The sequence below is a fragment of the Colobus angolensis genome, unplaced genomic scaffold (assembly GCF_000951035.1).
Source record: "Colobus angolensis palliatus isolate OR3802 unplaced genomic scaffold, Cang.pa_1.0 Scaffold23, whole genome shotgun sequence".
Taxonomy (NCBI): Eukaryota; Metazoa; Chordata; class Mammalia; order Primates; family Cercopithecidae; genus Colobus; species Colobus angolensis.
In genome coordinates, this window is record NW_012115488.1 from 7403967 (window position 1) to 7429998 (window position 26032).

Consider the following 26032-nt stretch of genomic DNA (forward strand, 5'->3'; position numbering starts at 1 on the left):
CATAGAAACAAAGGAAGGGAAGAAAATAATTATGAAATTAATGAGGTTTTTTTTTTTTTCCTGCAGCTGCAACATTCTGAGTAGAATTTGAGGGCAAATATATTTGCTTTTCTCTGCATGGGCATGGAAAGTTTTTTCTTGTTTGTTTGTTTGTTTTGTTTTTTTTTTTGTGACAGAGCTTGCTCTGTTGCCCAGGCTGGAGTGCAGTGGAAGGATTATGGCTCACTTCAGCCTCAACCTCCCAGGCTCAAGTGGTCCTCCCACCGCAGCCTCTTGAGTAGCCGGGACCATAGACAGAAGCCAGCATGCCCAGCTAATTTTTAAAAAAAGTTTGTAGAGATGGGGTCTCTCTATGTTGACCAGGCTGGTCTTGAATTCCTGGGCTCCAGCAATCCTCCCACCTCAGCCTCCTAAAGTGTTGAGATTACAGGAGTGATCCATTGCATCTGGCCTTTGTTACAGTTTAAGAAAATGTTTATTATTTCCAATCAGATAATATTTTGGAAATAAAGTATCAAATTAAAAAAATAAGCATGAGTTTATGAAATAGAAAAGTGAACTGCATTTGAGTATGATCTGAAGGGAATACATGTGGTTACTGAAAATTCATATGAAAACATTCAAATATATTCAAAAGTCAAGAGAATAGCCCAATGAAGTCCTTTGAACACATTTCCCGACTCAAGATTTATTAAAATTTTTTATTTGGATGAATTTAATTGTATTTTCTATACAAAGCTTCTGTAACAAAAATAGTAACACATGTTTGGTTCTAACTGTAAGGCAGATATGTAAGTATTCTTACATATCTGAGGAAAATTCCTCCATGAATAAACTACTTTCATACAGCTATGTGTATGTAAGATATATTAAAAATTTCCCATGGAGTACTTTTAAAAATATGAAATGCAAATATATAATGGTTTGCTGTATGTGACTTAGAAATACAATTATTTCTGATGCTGCTTCTGGAAAAATAAAGGAATAGTTTTGTTATATTCAGTATTCATTGACTTGGTTCCTATTATGAATCTAGCAAATCAAGAGAACATTCTTCCCTTTAATGTTCTTTAAAACCAGTATCAAAACAGACACATATTCAATACAATTCATCATAATGTATTTTGATTGTTCTAAGTACTAAGAATGGATGAACTTTTTCTGAGCAATAATTTATTTTTCCCTTGGACACTACGAATCGAACAACAGCAAGTAAAAGTGCAGAGACAAATTTGGGGCATATGTTTAATTAACTTCACTTCTGACTCAGCTTTGTTTTTATTTCACATGTCTTACAAATGATGCTATCTTATATTTTCTTTCTGCCTAAGTCCTTTGTGGGATAAGTTACCATATAAATAAACAAAAAATGACCTAAATAATAAATAACTAAATGGGATAAATACTATCAGAGAACACAGGGGAAGATTTCACAGAAGAAGTGGTAGCTTGCCAGGAGGAAGAGGGAAAATGGCATTTTAGGCATGGGGGATGAGCAGAAGTAAAAGTGTGGAGAAAGGATATCTGACATCTGACATCCTGTTTTTGAATATGTGGTTAAAATATAGCCACGGGAGGAGATAAGTGGCAGAATGAAAAAGATGAATGGCAGATTATGAAAGATTTCCAAAGACATACTAAAGAGTTTAGGCTCTATCATGCAGGAGACCTAGCCCTGGGGTGGATGGTAAGCCATGAAAGAGAGTAAATGGAAAACCAGAAAACATCTGGTAGATAAAGCAGTGTTGGCTTTGCCAAAAGTGGCCCCTTCCAATGATCCATTAGCATTACATCCTTATGAGGACATACCTGTGTTACCTGCACTTGGAGGTCGATGTGTTACACCAGGAGACATACTATTCCTCTGCAGAGAAGGGTGAGCCAGTGGCAAAAGGTTGGGGTTTCCCAGTGAGCTGACAGGGTTGCTGTACACCAAACTGTTGTGGCTGGACACTGGGATGGAGACTGGCATCTCGAAGTTAGGAGGTGGAACAGCCTGCAGGAACAGAAAACAAAACATAGGTAAAAGAAAAGAATTAAAAACAGAAGCTCTTCAGGACAGACAGCCCTTATGTTTCCAAGAAAAATTCTACATTCCAAACTACTTGGTGTCTAGAAGACCATTAAGAGCTCTCAAGACATTCAGATCATAAATTGATTTCTTAAAAGTGCTTAGAACTCTTCCTTTGCAACCATTAAAAAACGTTTCACTTTTGTTAAAACACAGCCCCATTTCATTAGACTCCATTGTCTTTGGATTCCATTCTATTAAGTAGTAATTGTTCATTTGTGATATCTGAATCTGGTGCCAGAAATGACTGCAAGATCAAAGGTGTCTGATTGTGATGACTTCACGGAGAAAAAGGATTAAAATGCAAACCAAAGCCTTTAACTGCTTACTGAAGCATATTTATGTAGAAGTTTAATGATAGAAAATCATCTCCAAGCATGTGCATAGCACATATACCTTAATTATTATGCTTTAAAGTCTGTCTTTTAAAAGTAACTCTAAAGAGAATAGGCATTTTAACATATAGGATTCAACAGAGCATGTATCATTCAATAATTCACATTTTAAAGTGATAGTTTAGAAAATGCTCTGCTTCATATTTTGGTATGTACCGCCACGGACAAATGGCAAGACCTGTGTCTCAATTGTGAAAGTTGCCAAATATTTAGTGAACTGAAGCTGTGTGGATGTCTAATTAGATTAATCCAGGTTTCAATGATTGATTTTTGAGTAATTATTTTGTCAAGTTAAGCAAAATCGTGTTTATGTTTCTGCTGTACTAACTAGATGAACACAGAAACATAATTGTAGCTATTTTTTTTAAGCATTACAAGTAAAAACACTCTTTGAATATAATGCCGGAGAACTCATATGGTATCAAAGCATATGGCATTCTTAATATAAAATGGACATATATATGGAATAAGATTTATAGATGGCATTAAGGCATTCCCTTGGGGGTTCTCAATAAGTTATTGTGCAAATTTAAATGCATATGTGCATAAGGCTCACTTGGTTGGTTTTTTTGGTCCTATTTTGTTTTTACTATTGTTTTCCCTTAGTGCTAACATCCACTTTCTGTTACTGTTTGGTCGGCTGGCCTGCATCGTACATCTTGCTGTGTAATATTTCTCTGTTTATCTTGGTGATGATCATAATATTTTTCTTTGTTTATGTTTATGCTCCCTTATTATTTATTTCCCATTTTTCTTTTCTTCCATGTTCTGGACATGTCAGTATTGACAACAGCAAATGCTTTACATTCAAAACTCTTTTCTTCCATACATCTTTGATTTTTCGTTTTTATTTTATATTTACTATTATTATTATTATTTTTAGACAGAGTCTCACTCTGTTCCTCAGGTTGGAGTGCAGTGGTGCCATCTCTGTTCACTGCAACCACTGCCTATCGGGTTCAAGTGATTCTCCTGCCTCTGCCTCCCAAATAGTGGTTGGCACGTGCCACCACGTCCAGCTATTTTTCTTGTATTTTTAGTAGAGATGGGATTTCGCCGTGTTGCCTAGGCTGTTCTTGAACTCCTGAGCTCAGGCGATCCGCCCACCTCAGCCTCCCAAAGTACTGGGATTACAGGTGTGAGCTACCACACCTGGCCCAATCTGTCATTGTTTTAGAGGGAAATAAAAATGTTCAAGTGATATCAGTAATATGTAAACAGGGGAAATAATTTTTGGATAAAAATTGACATAATGGAAAATAAATGTTTGATAAGACATCAAATAATGAACTTAGCCTTACATTTCCAGCCCCCTTTTAACAACAAAAAATTAGCATATGCTGTAAAGCCAAAGTCTACAGCATGGATAACATATTGTATTTCTTCATTAAAAGGCCAAATAAGGATTGCTCTAGCATACCCAAGAAAACAAAGTAAAGCGATTCTACTAGGTATATTCTCCACTTGCTCCATCCAGACCCACTCTCTAGCCCCTTCACTCTGCTGTGTGCCCAGGAGCTGACCCTCCAGACTGCATCACCCAGGCCCTCCTGCCCTCCGGCTTCCCACTGATCAGTGGAGGAGGCACCAGCAACAGCACAGAGAGCAGGAGGGAGCAAGGTCAGGGTATTTTTTTTATAGTGGCGTCATCCTTGCTGGGCCACAGACTGGCTGAGGCTGCGTTTCTCTAGCGAAGACTCCGTCTCTTTTTGAGTTGCTCTATACACATAGATCTTGCTGTGATCTAGTACTGTTCCCCTCCACTTACTTCTTTAGGCCTAGAGATGGGAACAGCTTCTAGGTTGCAAGCCCTAATGTACTTCATTATTCTCTCAGGTTTCCCTTAATTCTACCCATCTGTAAACAGTCCTTTTAACAAACTCTTCAATTACCCTTTAGTGTTTGCCATCTGTTTCCTGCGCAACCTTGGGCCATAAGAGAAACTCTAGATCTAGAACACTGGTACTCTACAAGGGTGGGACTGTCTCCTTAGGGAGCATTTTGGAAATCTGTTGGACTATCTTTGGGTATCACAATGACTGGAGGGTGTGGCTACTACCCTGGCTCAGGCAGTGCCATCTCTTGCCTAGATAACTGCAGTCATGTCCTAACAGATTTACCTGCTCCGGTCCTTGCCATCCTTTGTATTTGCAACCCAGAAATCAGATTGGCCCTTTAAAAGCTTAAGTCATGCCAACACTCCTCTGCTCAAAACCCCGTGAGGGCTCTTACCTTAGAATAAAAACTCAAGATGAGAGTTTTTTCTTCCGGGGTCCACAGGAATTCTAGCTTTCGCCAACCTCTGTTATCTCATCACCTAACACCTTCTGCCTCCCTGCTTCATTTCCATGATGAACTGCATCACCTCCTTCAAGTCCCTGCTCAAAATCTGGCCTTCTCTTGGAAGCCCACTCTGACCACCCTATTTAATCCTGTAATTTGTCCTGCCACTTGCCCATATCCTGATCTCTTTTTCCTCCTCTTCTTTCCCCTTGGTTTTAAAATCATTTATGATGTTGGTTAAATAGTGCCCTTTTGCTATGAGGCAATGCAGAGCCTACTCTACCTCTTATTACAGGAACTTAATATTTTTCTTCAAAGGAGAAGTTTTAGGAAGACACTGTACTAACACAAAAGTAAAGCTTCTATTTACTGTATATTATTTATTGAGCAGGCACTGTGCTGTATAATTGATATACATGATATGATATAACCCTTTAAACATCCCTTGACTATAGATATAATTCTTCCCTTTTCAAATTGGTAAGATTAAGTAAGTGGCCCAAGGTCATCTATCTAGTGACTGAGTCTGTTGCTTTTGCTACCAAAACACTATGCAACACAGTATAAGTTTTTGGATAGAAATAAAATGCTGTAGCAGAAATCGTTCTGTTAAGTGAATAAGGGCTAGATATTAGAAGCTCATTATCTATGGACTGCATAAATAATAAACCAAATGGGTTCTCATGAAATGTGGGTGAGTATCTACACTGGAGTGTCTGAGGTTTTAGGAAAAAAAGAAATCTTAAAGACTCCTCTCTTCCATATTAACTTAGAGTTGGTATTTTAAAGCCATCTCTGGGCTACAAATGTTTTAATTTGAATTCACTGTTACTACTTATAAATGTTTAACTGTTACTAGGTATCTGAGGATCTGCTATAAAACTATATCTTCCCTGAATGTGCTCTAGAATGTTGGTTGTGTCTCATTAGAGAGTAAAGCCCATATCCCCTTCACCCCTGGGGTGAAATAAAGAGGATTATTAATAATTATGTAATGAGTTCAGGACCATCCTAACAACCAGGTCAGTGAAAGTCATTCTACTCCTTCCTTTCTCTGACTATTATCCCCAAGAATTAATTCTTCAGTTTCTAGAATTCTGGATCAGAAACAATTGGATGATAATGATTATTATAAAACTACTTTGTGATTGGCTAAGCAGTCAAATATAATTATGGTATCAGAGTATACTTCATAATTTCAAAATTCATAAAATATACCAAGATCATTTGTTTTCTATTTATCTTTTGCTTTGTTTCCTTATCTGTATCAAGAACTACCTATGATAATTTTTTTAAAACTGAATTTAATTTTAGATACATGTGCATGTTTGTTACATGGATATATTGCATACTGGTGGGGACTGGATTTCTAGTGTACCCATTACCCAAATAGTGAACACTGTACCTAAGAGCTAATTTTTCACACTTCACCCCGCCCTGCTACCTTCCCCCATTTTGGAGTCCCCAGTGTCTCATTATTTCCATCTTTATGTTCATGTGTACCCATTGTTAACTCCCACTTCTAAGTGAGAAGATATGGTATTTGATTTTCTGTTTCTGAGTTAAAGGAACTATCTATAATTTTGAAAGCAAATTATAAACTTAAAAATGAGCACACTGAGAAGATATTTTAGAGAATCAGAATGAACACTAGCCTTTCTATCAGAAATCTCAGTTACAGTCCAGGTTATGTAATAAATTGCCATTTAACCAGGCAGGTCATTTAATCTCCCTTGACCTTGATTTCCTTATCTAAGGCATGAAATGGTTGTATCCATGAAGAGACAAAGCAGCTCTAAACATTTTAGGGAAAGCAAATGCTATAATCACATATAAATATTTCCAAGAAATTGGCATTATTCTTTTTCTCTTTGACTTTTCAAAATTAGGAAACTTGAAAGCATCTACATTTAAACATTTTTTTTTTTTTTTTGTCTAAAAAATGAAAGCCAAGAAGTAGTTAAAAACACCAAACTTGCAAAGACTTCAGGGCCAGACTCCAACTTTTACAAACACTCAAGATAGGAAGAAAGAGAGAATTTGGGGTGATTAAATAAAATGCTGTCAGCAGAACTGGCTATGTAATTTGCAGGACCCAGTGTAAAATAAAAATGTGGGGGCCCTTTGAAAAAAAGTATAAAGAACTTCAAGACAATGACAGCATAGTATTTAACCAAGTGCAGCCCTATGAGAACAGGGCCAAGTCGAGGGCCCATGAAGCCGGTCCCAGCTTTGAAGGGCACAGACATGACAGCTAAAAAACTTTTAGTTTTTATCCCTGAACAAAGTGATCATGGTTACTGTAGTGAGTCATAATTGGAAAAGTATCTGAACTCTTCTCCAAAACCCAGTATTTTCCCAAACTTACCACAAGGAAAAGTCCAATAAAAAAGTCAAATAAAATAGTTTAAGTAAAATATTTTTAGTTAATGGGCCCTCTTTTATTTAATGCGAATGATGGAAATGAATCTTCCCCCCACCCTTTTTTTTTTGCCACTAATGACACCTTTAAATTTTGATTAACCATTACCAGCTGCTGGGCCCTAGTAGAGGAAAAAAAAAAAAAAAAATCATACAACTCTGATGACTTGTGAGGACCAATTGCTTGTTATCTAAATTCCTTTAAGGCTGCCTGACAAGTCTATCATGGACTTGTTCATTCCCTCTCCATCCCCTACTCCTCATGATGTCTAACTTCTCAGTCCTTTTTCAAGCACCTGCTTCCCCCTTCCCTAATTAACTATAGAAGCTAAACTAAATATATTTTAAAAAAGAAAATAGCCAGGCGTGGTGACTCACATCTGTAATCCCAGCACTTTGGGAGGCCAAGGCGGGTGGATCACTTGAGGTCAGGAGTTCCAGAACAGCCTGGCCAACATGGTGAAACCCCATCTCTACTAAAAATACAAAAAGTAGCCAGGCCTGGTGGCAGGCACCTGTAGTCCCAGCTACTTGGGAGGCTAAAGCAGGAGAATCACTTGAAATTGGGAGGCAGAGGTTGAGGGGAGCCAGGATCACGCCACTGCACTCCATCCTGAGGCACAGGGTGAGACCCCGTCTCAGAAAATAAAATAAAACTAAATAAAAATAAAATAGAGGTCATTATATGGTCACCTACTCAGCATCATTCTACCCAGCTACCACCTTAGCTACACCTGGCTCCATCTGTAACACCGTCTTGTTTAGGTCCCATCCTCCTTCCCTTCCTTGAGAAGCTTGGTCATTTTATCTCCATTGTACCTGTATGTTCAATCTTTCCGTTCCTCGAAGCACTTCTCCTGTGTATGTAAATCATCTCAAGTGCTTTCATTTTAACTTCTCCCTTGATCCTACATACAGCATTATTTCTCTCTCTTCATAGCACATTATTTTGAAGAAAATATATACTGTTTCTTTCTACTTACTCCCTTCCCTTTTACTCTCAACCAACTTGCACCCGCCTCTCATTCGTTCAGCCCCTTTCCTAACTTCTGCTGGTTCCTCAGACGGAGGTGTTTTCTCTTGCTGTGAAGCCCAGCATGAACCATGGCAAACCCAGCATGAGGAAATGCTGGTCAACACAGTTCCAAATCACCCATGAATTATTTCATGTAATTGAGGAATATGGGCATAAATTATAGTATACCAACAGGTGACTACAATATTAAATTTTCTGTTTTAAAAGGGAAACTCTTCAAACCGGGTCTTCGAAATAGAAAAACAGTCTTGTAATGTTTTTAAAGAGGTGGAGACACTCTCTACATACAAAGGGCAGAGTGTCCTTGCCCTGCTGTAAATGTTTTAGCAGCTGTGGAAACTTTCAACAAAATTGACTTCCAGCAACTCAGAGCAATGTGCAAAAACTGGGCTTTTCATCGTGAAGACTGAAGCACTTACTAAAGAGATGGAGACTCTGTGGCATAGCTCAGAGCTGGGTGGCTCCTTCTCACAGCTCTGCCCATAAACTCTGATGTGGTTTTTCAGCCCCTGCCACACACCGCTGCACCCCTTAAGATATCACGTATCTTGATTTTGAACTCTTTACATAACAGGCTGAAATCCTGTGAGGGAATGCAGGTGTGTATCACATGTCTCTCTCCCTAAAGTATGAGAAAAATGATGATCCAATGTGCATTCCCCCAGGACTTTAGGGGTTAAAACTCCACCTAAATGATCACCTCCATTGAGTGATCAGCAGTACTGCATATATCTGTCTTTATTTCAACTGTGCAGGGGATTCTTACTGTCTGACACACCTAAGGCACTCTGCCTTAACATCCTACACTCACAAACCATACTGCACAGCTGCTCCACACCAATGTATTATATATATAGCAAGAGAAACTCAGACCATAAGAACTAAAAATTGGCCCAAATGGCGTGGCGCAGTGGCTCACGCCTGTAATCCCAACACTTTGGGAGGTCCAGGCGGGTGGATCACCTAAGGTCAGGAATTCGAGACCAGCCTGAACAACATGGAGAAACCCTGTCTCTACTAAAAATACAAAATTAGCTGGGCGTGGTGGCACATGCTTATAATCCTAGCTACTCGGGAGGCTGAGGCCAGTAGAGGTTGCAGTGAGCGGAGATTGCACCATTGCACTCCAGCCTGGGCAACAAGAGTGAAATTCCGTCTCTAAATAAATAAATAAATAAATAAATAAATAAATTGGCCCAAAGGAGCCGCTTCTCTTTTCCTTCTGGGCAAAATAAAATCCCAATGAATATTTTATCATTTAATAATTCTGGACATAACAAGTATGCATAGCTGCATATAATACTAAATACTCCATTTCACAAGGTGCCCACTATGAATGTGTGCATATAATACTCAGTTTTATGAAATCTTTAAGAATTTACAGCACTTAGCTTTCCTTCATGACACAGTGTATTAAAAATTCGGATTCAACAAAAGTTCTACTGCTGACATTATTTCATTTAACAAAAGAAGCAGATAGGTATTTATGAGGACAGAAATTTTAATATGCACACATTTTGTAAATAAGTTTTAAAGTGTTCAATTTAATTCAATACAGGTTTGAGTGTGCAGCTACTATGGTAAAATATCAATTTATCTTGTGAGTGAAGTTGTGAATTTGGCCTCGAGCTTTGTCCCCACATACCTGCACTTGTAATCACCAAAACATATTTTCACTTCAGTCTCTCTCAATTTTCAGGTTTAGGCTGATTTGCTAACTTACAAAAAATGAACTTTTTTCGAAAGGAACTGATTACCTACTGAGGAGCTTGTATATAATTAGGGTTCAGACACTAACATTAGTTATTCAGAAGGCATGTGAGCCTTGGGTTTCACCCCTTTATGCCACAAAATTAACATTATTTGATTGATGACAGAATCTAACAAAAAGTATGCACTTTCCTCCTATATATGTGGACCAAAAAATAATACATGCAGTTATTTCTCTTAAATATCTGGCAAGGCATATGATTGACTGTTAGAATTTTTTTCATTTGGTTAAAACAAAAATTAGCCAAATGTTAAAGCATGGAAAATGTTGATGGCAAAGCGGATAATATTCTGATAAAGCTTTAAAATCACCCCAGCACACAAACATGTTGAAATCTTACCATTAGGTTTCATGCAGTCTGTTCCCTGCAGCGAGCATTAGCTTTAACCCTTCAGTGCTGTTGCTGAATTTTATGTATAGGGAGAGGGGCTGAAGTTTTATTCAGAAATCACCTTTTATTTAGGTGATGATTGTCAGTTTACATTAAAGAATTGCTGACCCACTTGTGTATCAGCTCTCAGCAAACAATGTATAATCTTACATATTTTATGGCAATTCTCAAACTTGCTTGGGAGGAGGTTCCAGTGTTTTACTCGTGTATTGTGATTTGCATGGACTGTGTGTTTAAAAGATTGTGTAAATTCAGGGTGTGTCTCATAAATCTTTCTCTTCCTGCTGTGAACTGTTCTACCTCAGAATGAACTTTTCGATGGCAACTCCGTTAGATTACATAATCTCAGCATCTTTTAGGGTTTGCTTTCTAAATGAGCTGCCCGTGGGATGAGATGGCTATTTATCTGTTTGACTTTCTGAAGAGTCTTAGAGAAAGCCATCACTGAGAGGGTTAAGGTATGTTACTGCAGCAGTTATCAGCAGACCAGCCATCTACCTTTGGTACTTACAGGAATTTTATGACTCTTGATCATATTATCAAATTCTTCATTAATTTTTTTGTATTTTTCTTCAGTGCGTGGGGTGAGTGCATAAGAGGAGTCGGGATCGGGGCTTTCACAGCCTTTGTTTTCTTTCTTGTTCAATGCCTGCCAGGTTCAGAGAAATATCAAGAGTAAAAAAAATGAAGGGTGTTCCGAGTACTTACACACAATCTTTGCCTGCTGATCATTAGATCAATATCTTCGTTAATTTTCCTGTACTTGTCCTCAGACTCAGGGCTGTGACCTACTGAATCGTCCGCATCGGGGTCTGGGCTGTCACAGCCATTAAGGCCCTTCTTTCTCAACGTCTGAAATACATAATTCAGAAAGTTCAAACCTAGACAAAGGCTGTAAGAGACATTCAGGGGCATTAAAGAAGTTCAAGCTGTCCAGTATTTCAGGTTATTACATATGCTTTATTCTATTAGGGAAGAGAAACCACAGATGAAAACAGAGTCATTTCAATTGAGTGCTCATCAGCAGTTTAAAAAAATAAAAGCGAAAGATTCCTCTTGCAACTAAATTCAGTCAATGAACAGAGGGTATAAGGACTCAAGTTTCATGATGCAGAATTCATATGTGCTTCAAATATCTAGTGAAAGACAATTACAGCAGAATACAATTAAAGTGGCAAATTGCAACACTCTCTTCCCACAGAAAAATTAGAAATCAGGACGTTACTCAATGATTTCTGAACCTGTGATGATGACAAAAGCAGAAATGTTGGAAGCAGATCCAAGTGTGAATTTAAACTAATGGTTTGCATTAGTCGTGTCCTGCGCCCACAGCCACCACTTCTGATGTACTTGACAGCTAAAGGGTAGAAGAGAACATAGCTAATATCTCCACCAAGTATAGGTGAAGAATGCTCAGACACTGTGCTTATGTGGAGAACTACTTTTGTTTGTTAGGGTTCCATATATGTGAAAATCTTATCAAAATTTATAATACTGAGAAAGTCTCTTCCTAAACACAGGTGGAAAGAAAAGTGAAAACAGCTGAGCTGAGTAAGGAAGACGAAGGACACTGAAAACAGGTAACCAAGCCAGTAACTACCAAACTAGCCAGGGTTCCTCCTAGTTTTTCAGCTGAGTAGGAATCGCCCTGAGACTGACACATGAAAGTAAAATGTCAGTGCCTCATCTTGAACCTCCTGTTTCCTGGATGTGGGTCTGGTCTAGTCTGAGCCCTCATAGAATAAATACTAATGTAACATTGTAACAGAAAAAGTATGAGTTAGGACTCCTGAGTTTTACTTGTTTTTTTAAATTTGAGACAGAATCTTGCCCTGTTGCCTAGGCTGGAGTGCAGTGGAGCGATCTTGGCTCACTACAACCTCTGCCTTCTGGGTTCAAGTGATTCTCCTGCCTCAGCCTCCCGAGTGGCTGGGTACATCATCATGCCCAGCTAATTTTGGTATATTTAGTAGACACCGGGCTTCTCCATGCTGGCCAGGTTGGTCTCAAACTCCTTGCTTCATGTGATGCGCCTGCCTCAGCCTCCCAAAGTGCTGCCATTATAGGCTGAGCCACCACACCCTGGCCTGCTTTTTTTTTTTTTTTTAACTAATGGTTGTCAACGTAATTGTATACAATTCGATTTACAGAGATAATGTTATGTTTTTAGAGATCATAAAACTTCTGATTAATCATACAGCTTGCCATGTTAATTATTAATAGACTAGCAACATCTCTGAATTTTCCTGGTACCACCAAGATCCGTTATAAAGAGATGCATACCTAAGTGTTTCTCATTAATGGAAAGTTCAGCAGAGCTCATCTTTATTAAAGACAGAATTCACACACAAATAAAGCAAAAGCTGCGACATCAAGCTAAGGAATTCAAAGCTGAGATAACACCCCATCTTTAATTCATGCAATTGGGGAAAATAAATAAAACAACATGAGTTAAAAAGGGGGGTGGCAGTCTTAAAAATCTAAACTCCTTGGCTCTTACCAATGTGTAACAAATGTAACATTATTTAAAATTAGTTTCTGAGGCACTGAATATTTTCACTTAAAATCAAAAATCAAGAAAGCTATCATTTCTAATATATCTAGGATACACAGTGGCTCTGTAAATATTTATTAATGTTATAGTGGTATAATATAACAAATAAACATATGGTTACAGCTTATTATGTGGTAAAATGTTTGAATATTAAAATGAATATTTTGACACAGTATGATAAAATATACATTTACAATCTTGGGGAATTTATAATTGGTGGGGCCACCTGTCCCCTTATCGTTGATTTACAGGCATCATTTTTCATTCATAGTAAGTACTTTTAGAGACTTTCTACCACAATACGATAAAGAACATCACAATACATTGGAATAATAATTTTATTTACTAACTTAACTTCTTGTGCTTCATACTCTTTTCTTATTATCTCAACTACAAGAACATTCTTCTGGCTGATAACTGTTGTATTATGATGTGTTTCTGCTTTGATCTCCGCATATCTTTGAGCTTTTAAGAATACTTTCTGAGTGTTTTGCATTATATTCCATGTATTTTTCATTAGAATTCATTTGTATAGAGAAAAATAGGTAAGATCAAGAAAATATTATCTGATATTTTTCAAAAGTTATCTATCTATATTTCTACAAGACATGTTAAAAATATTCTTTCCTTCTGTCTCTCTCTTTTTTTTTTTTTTAGAGACAAAGTCTCTCTCTGTTGCCCAGGCTGGAATGCAGTGTGGCGCGGTCATAGCTCACTGCAGTCTCCGTGTCTTAGGCTCAGGCAATCCTTCCACCTCAGCCTCCTGGGAAGTTGGGACTACAGGTGTGTGCCACCACCCCTGGTTAAAAATTATTTTTGTAGAATCAGGGTTTCATTATGTTGTCCAGGCTGCTCTTGAACTCCTGGACTCAAGTGATGCTCTTGCCTCAGCTTCCCAAAATGCTGGGATTACAGGCATGAGCCATGGCACCCTGCCAAGAATCTTCTTATATAAACCTTTAATTTAAAGCCTTCCATAACGTTAATTTACAGTCTTATCTAGGCAGTAGATTTTTCAGTGTGCACCCAAATCTTTCAACCAATAAATCTTATTGTAAAAATTATAGTTGTTTTGATATGCAGATTTCTGACAACAGAACGCAAGGGTTAGGAGAGGCCTATCAACTGTCATTACAATCCATCTGGCACATACATGTGTGCTAAATATTCTCACAAAGCTTTCAGGGGGTAGATATTGTGTTTGGTTTATAAAAATTCAAACATCAATTACACTTTGTTGAAAGATCTCCACAAATATTAACCCATTATCTCCACAAGTCTTCCATGAAGAGATTAGATAAACCTATGCCAGGTCTCAAACGTGATGGCCCAAGGTCAGTCAACGAGTATTTGCCTCCTGCCTGGAGACAGTGTGGGGCCCGCCTTTCCCTTGCCCGTTTTCCCACCTGTGTGAAGTGATGGGTGCAGACTAGATCTCTCTCACTCATATGTAACTATAGTAGTACACCGGATACTGAAATAAATGAAGTAGAAATTGGCCGGGCATGGTGGCTCTCACCTGTAATCCCAGCACTTTGAGAGGCCGAGGCAAGCAGATCACAAGGTAAGGAGTTCGAGACCAGCCTGGCCAGCATGGTGAAACCTGTCTCTACCAAAAATAAAAAAAAAAATTAGCCGGGCCTGGTAGCGCGTGCCTGTAATCGCAGCTACTTGGGAGGCTGACGCAGGAAAATCACTTGAACCTGGGAGGCAGACCTTGCCTCCCGCCTGGGCAACAGAGCGAGATTCCATCTCAAAAAAAATAAAAATAAAAATAAAAAAGTAGAAATTAAAAAAAATTAGGCTGAGGGAAAATTTCAAGTATGAAAATATAGCTAAAATATTGATTTTCTTAGATGTCAAATTTTAGTCAAGACTTGGAGTGTATATTGGTCAATAAAACACATCAGTTTATGAATGAAAAAAACCAATTAGGTCAGCAACTCACTTTGTACCTGAAGAATTATATAAACTATTAAACAAACAAGGCAGGTGGCATGGAGTCACAAAGGAAATGGCAGTGATGAAAATGAAAAATGTGGCTCATTTTCTCCCAATACATTCTTCTTGTATCTGACTGCATTATCTTGCTATGAATATCACCCGAATCTAAGTAATGATTCAAGTTAAATTGTGTTATTTAAAAAAGAGCATTTTGAGATATACAAACACAAAACTGAAGAGCAAATTAATATTGAGTTCCAAATTCCCATAATCACATAACCAGAAAGAACATTGAAAAAATGTTCAAAAATATTATCCTCAGCTGAGTGCTTGTATAACACATTTCTGCCAAGAACAAATGATTATGGTGGAATTATAAAGCTCTGAAAATGGAAGTGATGGCACAAACTTGAATATCATAGTGTGAATGTGGAACTATAAGAGCAGTTTTATCTTTATTATATTAAAAATCTACAGCTGTTTAATGATAACAAAAGAATTTCTGTTAGATTCAGCCAAGTCTGTCTTCATCACAGTAATGAATAGTCGATATGAACGAAAGGGCTGACTAAATGGATAAATAAGCATTATTCCTTTGGGCCCTTTTCTAGCAAAATCAAAATCTCTGCTGTTGGACTCTGAAAGCTTCTCTGATCTTTTACAAGTGTCACTGGTCAGGTAATGCAGGTACTTCAATTGTTATTCTTTTACAGGGGCTAGAAGTCCAAGATGTATATACTGTCTCTCAGCTGACTATGTTTTGAAAAGATTTATTCCTGTATGTCAAGATAAGGCAAGAGATCTCCTAAAGCCACCAGCTTCTCTTCTTACGTATCTAAAGAAACTCTTTCCTCAGAGAACTCAAGTAAATCTTAAGTAAGCCTGTATACTGAAGTCAGTTTTCCACGTCAGAGTGACACTGTTGAGGTAGATCCATCAACTACAGAGGCTTCTGGGATATTTTCACAAGACAGCGATTGTCATACTGTGAGCTGAGAACAGCCGTTTCCTAGAGGAGTAATTAGATTGACAGAAGGTGACATATTCCAAGCAATAAATGGGAGAAAGAGTCCAGACAGGTAATCCAAAAACCACGTGGAATCTTTCCTCCCAGACATGGGGACATATGGACCCTGCATTATTCCATTTGCTCATCAGAAAAACTTGAAATACGTACAAACTGATGATGATAGGTGACAGGTGCTTCAAAAATTCTAATGAAATAGAATTTCATTAGGGGAACAGATTCTATTTCGTTACTGAAAGGAATATAAATGAAAAAGAATGCCACATGGAGCTCTCATTTCTTGTTTTAGGCATTATGTTATCAACCAGAAAATCCTTTTCCTATGCAGTGATTAAAACTGATTTTTCCCTTCCTAAATACTATTTTGTGATTTACAAAATTTTTTCCTTTTATTCTTTCAAAAATTATCTCCTGTTAGTATAAAGAAATAAGTAAATTATTGACCTTTTTCAATTATATGAAATTGTATTTTTATATTAATGCTATTTATGTAAAATTCAGCTTTTATTTTTCAGAGAACCAGTAACACAGACTAAAAGCTTTCAACTACTCAATTTCTTTTCATGTCTGCAAATCTCAGTCCTCGAGAATGTATATTTTCATCATCATCCTTTTCCTGTGCCTGCCCATTCTACAGGCAGAGAAACCTGGAGAAGCCCCCAAGTTACTCCTATTAACCTTTGTTAAAAATTCAAGTAATCACACTTTCTTGCATAGGTAGTGTGATCTTTACTTCAGAGGGTTAATGTGTCAAGAACACATGCAGGAATTATTACTATTAGTTGCATGAATGTCATGTTCACACAAAAGCCAAGAAAAAAAAGCATCAACTTAGAAAAGGTAGTTTCCTTTCCTCTGATCCTAAATCACTTTTTGCTTGTCGTTCACAGCTTTATGAAGATAAGTATCTACTCTTAACAAGCTGAATAATCTTTAGAAAGTAGTAAATTCATGTAGGAATAGGAAGTGTAGTTGAAATGAATACTGCCTATAAATGGAGTTTCTAAGAATATTTCCTAAAAGTGTTTCCATATTGGTGTGCTGGTACTCATGCTGCTGCCGCTTCCTGACCCTTTAGTATCTACGGAGAGGTGGTTTGAGGACTGAGCCCAGTGACTTACTTCATTTAACATTTATTTGGCAAATGATTATTGAAAACCTACTATGTGTCAGATACTGTTTTGTGCGCTTATGTGTTAGGAATGCAGCCAATACAAATTTAAAACTAAAAAGCTCTGACCTGACTTATAATATTGTATGGTTTTTGCCTTAGGCTGGGGGAAGATTAGATGTCAAGAAATTTCCCCACAAACTGTAAGCATTGTCTATACTATCTCTCCCTGTAGTACCATAGTCCCTTTTCTCTGTTCTTATTCTAGAAATGAATTAATATATGAAATACATTAATATATTAAATTTAGTATAATCAGCAGGTAAACTTTAATTAGGCAAGCAAATCATTTCTAATACAGAGTACAAAAAAATTAGATTTTACCAAAAATTATTCACTTGTAAAAATTTTCATAAAAAGATGGAAATATAAAACCATACAATACTGTGTTCCTCTAGGTTATTTATTAATGCTCATTGTGGCCAGATATCAACTTCTACTGGGGAAGGGATGGATAGAGTTGCAGACTGTCATTGTTTTTATTTTTATATGCTTCCTCAAAAGATAATCTTAATACTGGAGCTGAAATTTTTTTCACTGAATCATTTTCATCTTCAAATAATGGAAATAAAAGACACACTAATTAAAGATCTGAAAGCCTTTTCATGTATTGAACACAAGGAAACATCCACCAACTCTGTTCTAAGGGCCACAAATTATTTGACATAAACATTCAAATCGTGCTAATTATTGATACTCTAGTCTGGATGAGAACACCAAGCATCATCTGGCCCTTCCTCATGCCCACAGCGGGTGAGGAATAACGGTGCATATGCTGCATGCCTTTCCTTCTGCATCCCTGCTCAAGCTGGGCTCTCCTTCAGGAATGAGCCCACCAGTATCTGTTCCTTCTTCAAAGCGCAGCTGACACATTGTCTCCTCTCTTTAGACTTTCTGATCACCAGGGCTGAATCAGTTTCTCCTTCATTTATGCACTCATTTTATTCTGCACATCTTCCCATTATAGTCTTAATCACACATTATTGACTATTTATTTGTTTTTCTCCCACTGCTAGATTGAGAGGTCCTTAACAAAGCACTTTGCTTTATTCACTTTGGCGTTTCACCATAGAGCAGGCTGACCTACTGTAGATGCTCAATAAATGCTAGCTAAATGAATGGAACACACATTTCCACTTCACTTCAATGTTAATGTATGTGGAGGTTTCTTGACTTGCCTGAGGCTGTCTGGCTGGCTGGAGGCAAAGGCCGTACTAGGATCCAGACCCCTTGATACATATTTACTAAATGCTACTATATGTCAGGTGCTGCCTGTGGTCCTCCGGATGCTAAGATGATTTTTCTGGACATTTGATAAAGATGATTTGTTTATGTGTTTTTCTTCCTGCTACCATGAGCTACTAGAGGTTAGGAATAGTTTGTCATCTTGTATCACCAGAACTCAGCACAAGGCCTGGCAAGTGGTTGGAATGTACTAGATATTTGCGGCACTCATGACAAACTGAAATGAATAGATGAATAGAACAGAAAAGAATATTCAAATGTTAGAGAGAGGAAAATTAGTCTCGGTACAGTATTTTGCAACAGGAATTTCTTTTTTTTCCATTCATGTTACCATTTCACACTATGTTAAAACTCGGTGTTTTTATTCCCTCTTAATAACTCACAAATTTACTGTTTTTTGAAATGTACAGTTTTTAAGTTAGAAAGCAGTGCAATGTAGGCATAATTTGTACATGTATGAAACATTATAGCTCACACATTTTACATTATTGAAGGCTTAAATTTTGGGGGTACTGATCTAAATAGAGACCCTCAGAAAAACTGAGCAGTCAATGAAATCTTTAATGCCGGAAAGTTGTAAGCATATAATCTCAGTAATCAAAAGGGTAGCTGAAAGAGGGCACAGAATTTTCAGCATGGAAAGAGAAAAAAGGGAGTGATATTTCAGGCAGAAGGTAAAGGTTAGAAAAGGAAAAACAAAACCTTTGTAGGAAAGAGCACAGGGAAATTTGTGAATGTGAGTCAGATACTATAAATGTGAATTAAGCATGCTTTCAAATTCTTGGGCAAAGTTCATCGTTTTCTCCCATTCTTGGATGCTAGTCTACTGCTCCACTCTTCTCCTGGGCTTTTCACATTGGTCTTATTCTGGGCCAACCTTTGCCTGAGGGAATTCATGGAAAATCAGGGTGATTCTGGGGCCAATCAGATGTTTCAGGCTTCCTCAGGACAGATCAAGGATTTGGTGTTTATAAGGATTCTTCCGCCAAACCTCTCTTGGAACGTGGACAGGGCATGCACCATGAGCTGGCCTAGAATGGGACTGAGATGGGGAAGTCTGGCACACGTTAGCTGTAAAACAATCCCTGAGATCCTCAATCCAGAAGATGTGAAGCGAAATATTAAAGAGAGAACATTTAATATATAACGATTGAAATGCATGATAGTATATGCAGTCAATCCTCTCTCTATAGATCTATATCTGTATCTATATCTATATCTATAGTTGTTGTTGTTAGATGGAATCTTGCTCTGTCACCCAGGCTGGAGTGCACTGGTGTGATCTCAGCTCACTGCAACCTCTGCCTCCTGGGTTCAAGTGATCTTCCCACCTCAGCCTCCCAAGTAGCTGGAATTACAGGTGTGTCATCACACATGGCTAATTTTTGTATTTTTTGGTAGAGATGGGGTCTCACAATGTTGTCCAGGCTGGTCTTGAACTCTTGACCTCATGTAATCCACCCACCTAAGCCTCCTAAAGTGCTGGGATTACAGGCATGGGCCACTGTGTCCAGCCTATCCTAATAATCTTTATAATGCAAGTTAAGAAAAGAAAGGCTGGAATGCAAAGAATCAAATTGTAGGTTGTTGGAAGAATGGGCAATGTTAGTGATTTCTTAAATGAGGAAGGAAAATACAAGACAGAACTATAAATTAAACAAAAGGTTGAGAGAGGAAAGAAGTAAATTAATAAAGAACAGGGAGCAGGTTTTTTGAAAGTATACAATGTATAATAATTGTAACTTCACATAGTAACCATTTTAGAGTATGGCATTTTACTTTGCAAATGGATTACAGGGACAAAAAGGCTGTATCTTGAGGCACTGGTGCTTTGCAAATAACATGTTGGAGCATCTTTTATAAACCATTAATGACTTATTTTAACAAAATATGTAGACGTTATCCTGGGTCATCAAAGTAAGTCAAATCACTATTTTTATTTCCTAGTTGTAAATGCCTTTTTATTCAATTTGAGTCTATGCATGATTAGCCATTTGAAATGAGTAGCTTACAGCCTACATCTTTGCACTCACCAGTCACTTCTGAGCTATCTTTTGAGTCACCGCATTTCCTCATTTCTACAGGATTTCCCATGATCTCTTCTACTATATCATTTCTTTTCCCATTTATTTTCTGGATTCCAGCCTATCCTTTCATCCATTTCTCTCTCATCTTTCCCTTCCTAGCAAATGTTACAACGTACTTGTTCAAGCTGAAAACCCAGAAATCACCCTTGATTCCATAATTTCTTGACTCACTTATCATTATTCTTTCTATTAGGTCTCTTGTGCTTTATCTGTTTGTTTTTGGACTCCCACGTTCCAGTCAATCTTCCTTCATACTTCTGGCAGGGACTAATTAAAATGCACATCTAATTGTATGGCTGTTCTCCTTACAAACCCTCCACCTTCCTCTAGGCTCAGTTCCTCTTGTCTCCAGCGTACTGTGTGTATTAGCTCATTCTCACGTTGCTAATAAAGACATACAAAGACTGAGTAATTTATAAAGAAAAATAGGTTTAATGGCCTCATAGTTTCACATGGCTGGGGAGGCCTCATAATCATGGAACAAGGCAGAGGAGAAGCAAAGGCATGTCCTATGTGGCAGCAGGCAAGAGAGCTTGTGCAGGGGAACGCCCATTGATAAAACCATCACATCTCATGTGACTTATTCACTCTCATGAGAACAGCACGGGAACGATCCATCCCCAGGGTTTAATTACTTCCCACTGGGTCCCTCCCATGACACGTGGGGACTATAACAATTCAAGGTGAGATTTGGGTGAGGATACGGCCAAACTATATCGCTGGGTTTTGGCCAAGGGGGAAATTTCATGTCATTTGCCAAGTCGGCTCGATCCTTTAGAAACACTGCTTTGATATACACCATTCAAGCCTCGCTAGAATATCCTGATATATTCCTCCTCTCAGTTACACAAACCTTAATTGTCCTAGGACATCCTATTACCTAATGCCCTCACTTACTTGGTGAAGCTTTGTCCCAACACTTGTAGAAGGCACTCAGGGACTTCCTTCTCTGTACCTGTACAGTCCTTGACCTCTTTGTTTTTATATGTGGTATATTGTAATTTATTGTTAAACATGTCTGCTTCACCACCAGGTAGTGAGTTCTGTGAAAAATGGGCATCTCTGGTCCCTAACACAGGGCTTGGTTAATATGTGTGGGCTCAACCAAGATTCTCAGTTATGGTTCACTGGATAAATGAATAAGCAAACAAACTTGACAGCCATACTTTCTAACAGTGACAGACTAATTGAAATGAGTTGGGTGGTCTTGTAGAGTGACAGTACTATTTATTTGTTTTAATAAGATTATTACCTCAAAATGTAAGGAGTGCAAGTTCTGGTAGGTTAAAGCAATCTCTGGAATGACTTCATGATTGCTGCAAAGGACATCCCTGTGGGAGTTGAGGGAATGGAGGAGGTGACACAGACTATTGTATCTGGGTCACAAAAGATGGGATTTCTCTGTGTTTAGACCTGCTCAGAGTCCGGGGCATGATGGGCTTCCAAGTCATCTGTGGCTGCTGCTCTGTTACTGCCAGGAAGACACAAACATTTTTGAAAATCAAACTTACTGCAATAGACACCTTTGTTTGTTCTCTTCTCTATTTCTACGTCTTCCCTCCAAAACAATGACATTACCCTTGATGTACTTTAAAGAATCTCGGTCAGTTGGGATCTCCAGTTTATTACCAGCTTATCAGAAAAGGAGAGTATACACAGAACTTTCCATAAGGGCATTGCAAAATAAAGACTTGAGGTTGGCAACTGATTGACTTGTGTCATGACTATTTTGATCATACCTGAGAACTTAAGATATCAAAATCCTTATTTCAGACAGTCAGGAACTCCCAAGATGAAGACTGAACTGTTTCCTTTAATTCACGTCTCCCAACCTGGATCTCTGCCAGGCTGAAGAGAGGTAAAGACATCTAATGGGCTTGACCCTGGCCCACTTTTTTCCTGGGCTGGCCCTTGTCCTGATGGGGAACATTCTCACTGTTGTGGTTTTCATGTCTTAAGTCATAGGGCCAACATCACCAATAACACTGTTTGATTTGGGACAGCACCAAAAATACTGCAAGTTATTTCTATTCTTCAATTTCTTAAATGGCAAGTAGAGAGATTTTTCAAGGACCAATTCTGGATAGTGAACACAGATTTCATTTATGGCATCCTCAACTTCTTCCCACATAATACCTGACATTCAAATCTTTTTAAAATTGATTTCTCCCTCTTCCTAATAAACCGACCTGCTCTTCAAGGAGTGGCTATAAATCATTCACTCTTGAAAATTTTCACTTTGGTTTCGGTTATTCTGTAGTGATCTGATAGCAATGAGTGGGGAGGGTCTCTTATATTCTATGTCCCCAATTAATATGTCCTGTGACGACTCACTTAGATGCTAATTGAGGGTTTTGCCTGAGCTTGTGACATGCCATCCCAGAGACTACCATTGACAACTGTTAACACACACTGCTCAATACCTATATTGTTCTGATATGTCAGAGAAAGTGAAGTATCAGGAGTGCAGAGCATCACTGGGATTGTGGAAACACAATACGTAAGTCACAGCCGCCAGTGGCTTCCTGGGGAGAGAAGAGTCTCAATGTATTAGAACAAAGTTCTATAACAGCAAAATCTTTGTCTTTTTCACCTCTGCATCCACAGCATCTTGAATGTTCCCAGCACATGGATGACACTCAATAAATATTGTTATTGTCAATAAAAGAATAATGGAATTCAAGGCTGTAGCAACAGAGGTTCTTATTTAAAATGGAATTACAATGAAATCTGAAAACACATAGAGGGCACTTACTAGGTTTGTATACATGCTCTACATATACGCTGATTCTACCACTAGCAACACCCACCCCTTAACCCCACCTTCTCCCATCCTCATACATAAACTGAAATTATAAAAGGAAAAAAAATCACGTGGAAGAGAGAGTTAATAGAATTAGTATCTCTTTTATTCTTCCTTAGAGCTATGCAATTAACATTTACTTCATATTGTTGCTATCTGTTTTCTTGCTTTTATATCATTTTCTAGATTATAAGATTCTTGCAGACAGGAAGTCTCCTGGTGACCTTCCATCCTTGGCAACTAGTAGGATATCTGACAGTAGAATGTTGCTACAAATTGGTTAACTTTTCTGGATAGGAGTCCTACAGGGGAATAATAGTAAGGACAGCCTGATGATATATAATGGAGAGGCTCAGGCAGACTAAGCAAAAGCTAGTGGCTAGGAATGCAAACATTTCCCCTTGAAAACCAAACCTCTCTCGCCTTTTAGTTAGGTTTGCCAGGTCTGTAAAAGGTGAGTAGTCTTGGTCTCTAGTCTTACTTGTATATTACTTGTCCCTGTCCATGTAAAATCTCTCCTGGGACTTGGTTAATGCAGTATTAGTATTTTTATTGTATTGGTTCATGTCCTGGCAAACCTTCTGCTTAACAGAGGCAGTGAAAGGTATAATGGGTAGACAGTTGCTGGTCAGGGGACAGTTGCTGATCCAGGGCCAGTTAAGCCAGCAGACAGACATCCTGGGGCTTCGTCAGACTTGGCATAAGGACAGGAAACCAGCATGTACTCCCTAGTGAACAAGAGGCAGAAAGGCCAACTGGAAGTCAGAGATCTGGGGAAAAGGCTCCTTGCAGGTTCAACAGTTGACCTGGAGGTAGAAGTTGTTAGATTTATAGGATGTTGTCAATTGGTCAGGGAACAAACTTCTATCTACCCACAACTACATCATGCATTAAGAAAGTCTCACAGACCAGATCTCCAAAACTCATAGCAGTAAACTTAAAATGCAAATAATTGTTTCTTTTCTGCAAATAAGTTTCTTTTTTTTTTTTTTTTTTTCTGAGACAGAGTCTTGCTCTGTCGCCCAGGCTGGATGCAGTGGCCAGATCTCAGCTCACTGCAAGCTCTGTCTCCTGGGTTTACGCCATTCTCCTGCCTCAGCCTCCCAAGTAGCCAGGACTACAGGCGCCTGCCACCTCGCCCAGCTAGTTTTTTTGTATTTTTTAGTAGAGACGGGGTTTCACCGTGTTAGCCAGGATGCTCTCGATCTCCTGACCTCGTGATCCGCCCGTCTCGGCCTCCCAAAGTGCTGGGATTACAGGCTTGAGCCACCGCGCCCGGCCTCTGCAAATAAGTTTCTACCTCTTTCTTTTTTTTTCTCTGAGATGGAGTCTCGCTCTGTCGCCCAGACTGGAGTGCAGTGGTGCGATCTCGGCTCACTGCAAGCTCTGCCTCCCGGGTTCACGCCATTCTCCCACCACGCCTGGCTAATTTTTTGTATTTTTAATAGAGATGGGGTTTCACAGTGTTAGCCAGGATGGTCTCGATCTCCTGACATCGTGATCTGCCCACCTTGGCCTTCCAAAGTAAGTTTATACCTCTTAGCTCTCCTGTCACATTATAGATTACTTGTAGAGATGGAGAGAATCGAATCCATTTATCCTCTGTAGTTGTTATCTCATTACCACTCACCTAATATGTGAATTTGTAATAAGTGGTGGATTTTACATTCCGTTGACTTGGGTAGGTGTCTGATGAAAGAAAGTTTGATAGGACTGTTTAATAAGAGCTTCGGGTGCTTAAAAATAAATGTGCTTCACAATTCTCAGGCAGTTTCTCAAGACTTCTGTTGCATTTACCAAACACACTGACATCATTCCAGTGGCTTTCTTTATTTAAACTCATCTTTCCAGCAGTCTTGTCGTAGTTCTGCATGCTGCAATGCCACTGTGTGCCTGCCTCTGTTCCACACAAGGCTGTGCTCCTTGAGGGCAGGTCTGTGCCTTGTGTCTGGGTATCCTTAGGACCTGGCAGAGTACTGGGCCCTGAGAATTTCATAAATTAATGTAAATTTCAAGTTTGCTAATTAGAGGGCCTTTATTTGCTTACCTAACAATATAATTATTTCCAGCTGGTACCAGAAAAATAATCAGAGTTATTTCTAGGACCGACATCAAAAGTGCCAGTAGCATTTCAGAGTTAGGGTCTTCTGCTCAGCTTTCCACTGGGACTTGCCTGCTAGTTTCCTGGCTCATTTGTTATTGGGGGTTGCTGTGCCTGGACTCACATTGTAGTTCCTGCTGTTTTATGGCACTAACGTGAAGGATCCTTTTTCACTAGTGTAGGCAATTATGAATTGAGTGTAATTGCTCGAAGAGGACACGAGTCATGAATAAATACAATTTGAAAATTCCTAATATACATTGCATTATGGCAAACAGATCCTTCCTTCTAGATTAAATACTTACAAATAAAATATAATTCATAAGAAATATTTTGGGAAGTGTACTATTATTGATACTGTATGCTAATCAAGGCTAAGTTACTTTATTATTTTATCAGGTTTTTTTCAAAATTTATGTTTCCAAATTAAATTAACTAATAATTAAAATCAAACTTGTCTTAATTTATTTTACTTATGCTCTGAATGTTATCCATATATGAATCCACAGTCCAGAATCATGGACCAATTCTTAGTTCACAAAATCTCATTTCCCATGGCTGCATATATTATGCAGATGATAATATTCTTAGGTGGGCATTGTCACCTTGGATTTCATGTGATGCTATAAAAGCTAGAGTGACATTGAGAACTGAAAAATGGAAAGGTATAGAGAGAAATTTTGTGTGTGTGATTTACATACATTTCATTTCTTTATCTCATTTCGTTCCATT

The 26032-nt window shown here is 38.4% G+C and overlaps 1 protein-coding gene across 4 annotated transcripts in view; it reads right to left on the bottom strand.

Moving 5' to 3' along the window:
• MEF2C (myocyte enhancer factor 2C) overlaps positions 1-26032 on the bottom strand; it is a 195427-nt gene that overhangs the window by 38752 nt on the left and 130643 nt on the right. For 2 of the 4 annotated variants that reach the window (XM_011944248.1, XM_011944247.1), the window contains exons 4-5: positions 11077-11220; positions 1810-1996 (exon numbers count right to left, since the gene is read on the bottom strand). In XM_011944248.1, coding sequence (XP_011799638.1) covers positions 1810-1996; positions 11077-11220 — 331 coding nt within the window. Of the gene's footprint in view, positions 1-1809; positions 1997-10879; positions 11018-11076; positions 11221-26032 lie in introns of all 4 variants that reach the window. The other 2 variants (XM_011944246.1, XM_011944249.1) reach the window with 2 other exon arrangements.